At 61.6% G+C, this 2,765-nt stretch overlaps 1 protein-coding gene across 1 annotated transcript; it reads right to left on the bottom strand.

Annotated features, from left to right (window-relative positions):
• Positions 1 to 352: 352 nt before the first annotated feature.
• LOC102259518 (leukocyte immunoglobulin-like receptor subfamily A member 6) lies at positions 353 to 2,394 on the bottom strand (the record flags this gene model as incomplete). The annotated part of the gene is made up of 4 exons (XM_005872108.2): positions 353 to 840; positions 1,143 to 1,424; positions 1,642 to 1,953; positions 2,107 to 2,394. Coding segments are annotated over 4 exons (1,256 nt in total), but the record flags the coding sequence as incomplete, so codon positions are not given.
• Positions 2,395 to 2,765: the final 371 nt, after the last annotated feature.

Genomic DNA, 2,765 nt, shown 5'->3' with positions numbered 1-2,765 from the left:
CAGACCCTCACTTAGTCCTCTGCGGGCCTGACTTCCCGTTGTGGGACCAATCCTCAGAGGTTCCTCAATCAGGATGGGAGGTGGGGAGTGGGGGCTGCTCCTCCCCTGGTGGTCCCCCAGCATCTCCGACCACCCCCTCCCGAGGCCCTCTGGGAGACAGGCCGAGCCCCAGCAGGGGGTCCTGCTCTCTCTGGGAATCTGGCCTCTTCTGGTCACACTCTAGTCTTGGTCTCTCTGGCTGAGGCCACAGGACTGGGGACTGGAGGGTCAGGATGGGTGCCTCTGGCCTTTCTCCTTCTGGTCAGCCCCATCCTCTCCAGCCTCCCTCTGCCCACAGGAGCATGTCTGGGCCTCAGGGAGGAGGATGGGGATGAGGCAGGGATGGGAATGGCTCTGGCTCTTTCCATCCCTCTGGGGGTGAGAGTTCCCTCTGGGGGACCCTCCTTCTGTGACCCCATCACACCCATTACAGCCAAGATTCCCTGGGAACAGGGCCCTGAACTGACCTGAGGACACAGGGGTGGGGCTGGGGCTCCTCACCTGAGACCACCACTTCCAGGGGGTCACTGGGGTGTGACAGCAGGTAGGGGGAGGTGCTGCGTGAGCCATAGCACCTGTAGGTCCCCTGGTGGCCTGAGCTCACAGGACTGAGGGTGAAGATGGCCTGAGAGGGTGCAGACGTGTTCTGCAGATGAAGGTGCTGGGGAGGGTCCAGTAACCCCTCCTTGTGCAGGTGGAAGGTGTCAAACCAGATCTCAGACCCACACTGCAGGGTCACATTTACTCCCCTGGGCACTGAGGGTCCCGGATGGGCTGAGAGGGAGGGTTTCTTGTACATTCCTGGTGGGAGGAAGGTTGTGATGTGTAGAGAGCCACCCCTCCCCTCACGCCCTTGACCCTGAGCTCAGGGACCTTGTCCTTCTCCAGAGACTCTGTCTATGATCCCTCTCATCTCCTCTCAGTCCCCCAGGGGGTGTCTTTTATCTCCATGACCCTCACCCCCTTTCTCACACCCTCCCCAAGACCTCTGCCCAGCTCAGCCTCTGCTCCAGGCCCCTCTCTTGGACCCCATCACCCCCAGGTGACTCTGGGCCCAGAGCCCTGAGCAGACCCTCAGGACAGGGGCAGGGCTGGCTCCTCACCTGCCACCAGGATGTCCAGGGGGGCGCTGGGGGCCGACCACACAGAGGAGAGGCTGTGTCCACTGTAGCATCTGTACCGGCCCCCGTGGGTGTGGTTCACGTGGCCCAGGGGGAAGTGGGGGCTGTGCTGCCCATGGAGGCGCTGGGGGTGTGTGAGCCCCTCGTCCTTGGTCAGAGCGAATGTGTCAAAGCCGGCCTCCGCCTGGCACTGTAGGGTCAGGCTGTGTCCAGGCAGCACCAGCGAGCCTGGCTGGGCCGAGAGGGCGGGCTCCCTGTGCACACCTGGGAGGAGGGGACAGTGGTACCAGGGGACACCCCACATCGCCCACTGGGCTGCAGTGAAAGGTCTCACATGTCCTTCCCGAAGCCTCACACCCGTGGGTCGGTCCCCAAGAGGCCAGTGTCACTGACCCCATGAGCCCAGGGCTCCAATGGACACACAGCACAGTCGTTTTAGGCCCAGGAAACCGATGTGTTTGCACCTGGGTCTGTCCCTCACCTGTGACCTCGATGTGCAGAGGGTCACTGGGCTGTGACCACACGTATGGGTAGGAGCTGTTAGAACTGAAGCATCTGTAGGTTCCCCCATGAGAGGGGCTCACAGGGCCCAGAGGGAAGATGGTTTTGGCCTGCCTCATCCCAGCATGCATCCTCAGTTTTGCTTCCATGTGTCGGGGCGGGTCAGCCCCTCCCTCCTTCAGCAGATGGAAATGGCCCGATGTGATGTTAGAGCTACAGGACAGGGACACATTCCCTCCTGAGGCCACCACAGGGCTTGGCTGGGCTGAGAGGGAGGGTGCACTGCCAACTCCTGAGGGAGGAGAAAGGGTCTGTGTTAAAGGGACCGTCGCCCTCATGCCCCAGGTGTGTTCTCTGAGGGGTGGGGTCCCCTGAGGCCACACTGTACTCCCTCTGCCTGTGACCTGGAGCCCATAGTGGGGAGGGGACCCGGTGTCTCCCTTACCTGTCACCACCAGGAGCAGGGGGTCACTCAGCTCTGAGAGTATGTCCCCAGTGCTGTAATATGCACACTGGTACAGCCCTGCGTGGTGTGAGGTCGTGGCTCCAATGAGAAAACTGGCCTTGTTGCTGGAGTCCTGTGGGATCCTGGTATCCCCGGGCTCAGAGCCCCTCTCTTTATACAGAACGTAGGCACTAGCCTGCAGAGACCCCTGACACCAGATGGTCACAGAGCCCCCGTTGGTGACGATGGGGCCTGGGTCAGCCCAGATGGAGGGTTTGGGGACGACTCCTGGAAAGGAATCAGTCATGAAAGGTCAGGAGAGTTCTTTACCCTCATCACGTCATGAATGAGCCAGTGATGCCATTTAATGAGCACCGTGCGAGGCACCAAGGTCAGTGACACCCAGGGGACTGAGAGGAGCTGGCAGGGGTGTGTGGGCAGGGTCATCTCCTCTCACCTCACAGCAGTCATGCACCAGGAATTGCTGACCCCACCACCCACTTCACTGAGGCTCAGAGAGGTTAACCACGTGCCCCAGGTCACCCAGCCTGGAAGGGGCGGGGCTGTGACTGGAACCTGGGACTGAGGGTTCCCTGTGCTGTCCTCACCCTGCGCCCCAGGGGACACCAGCTCTGAGCTCTGGACTCCTCTGCAGGGGC

The sequence above is a fragment of the Myotis brandtii genome, unplaced genomic scaffold, assembly GCF_000412655.1.
Source record: "Myotis brandtii unplaced genomic scaffold, ASM41265v1 scaffold36667, whole genome shotgun sequence".
In the NCBI taxonomy this organism is placed as follows: domain Eukaryota; kingdom Metazoa; phylum Chordata; class Mammalia; order Chiroptera; family Vespertilionidae; genus Myotis; species Myotis brandtii.
Note: the sequence above shows the minus strand (reverse complement) of the source record. Positions and strands in the feature narration are given on the sequence as shown.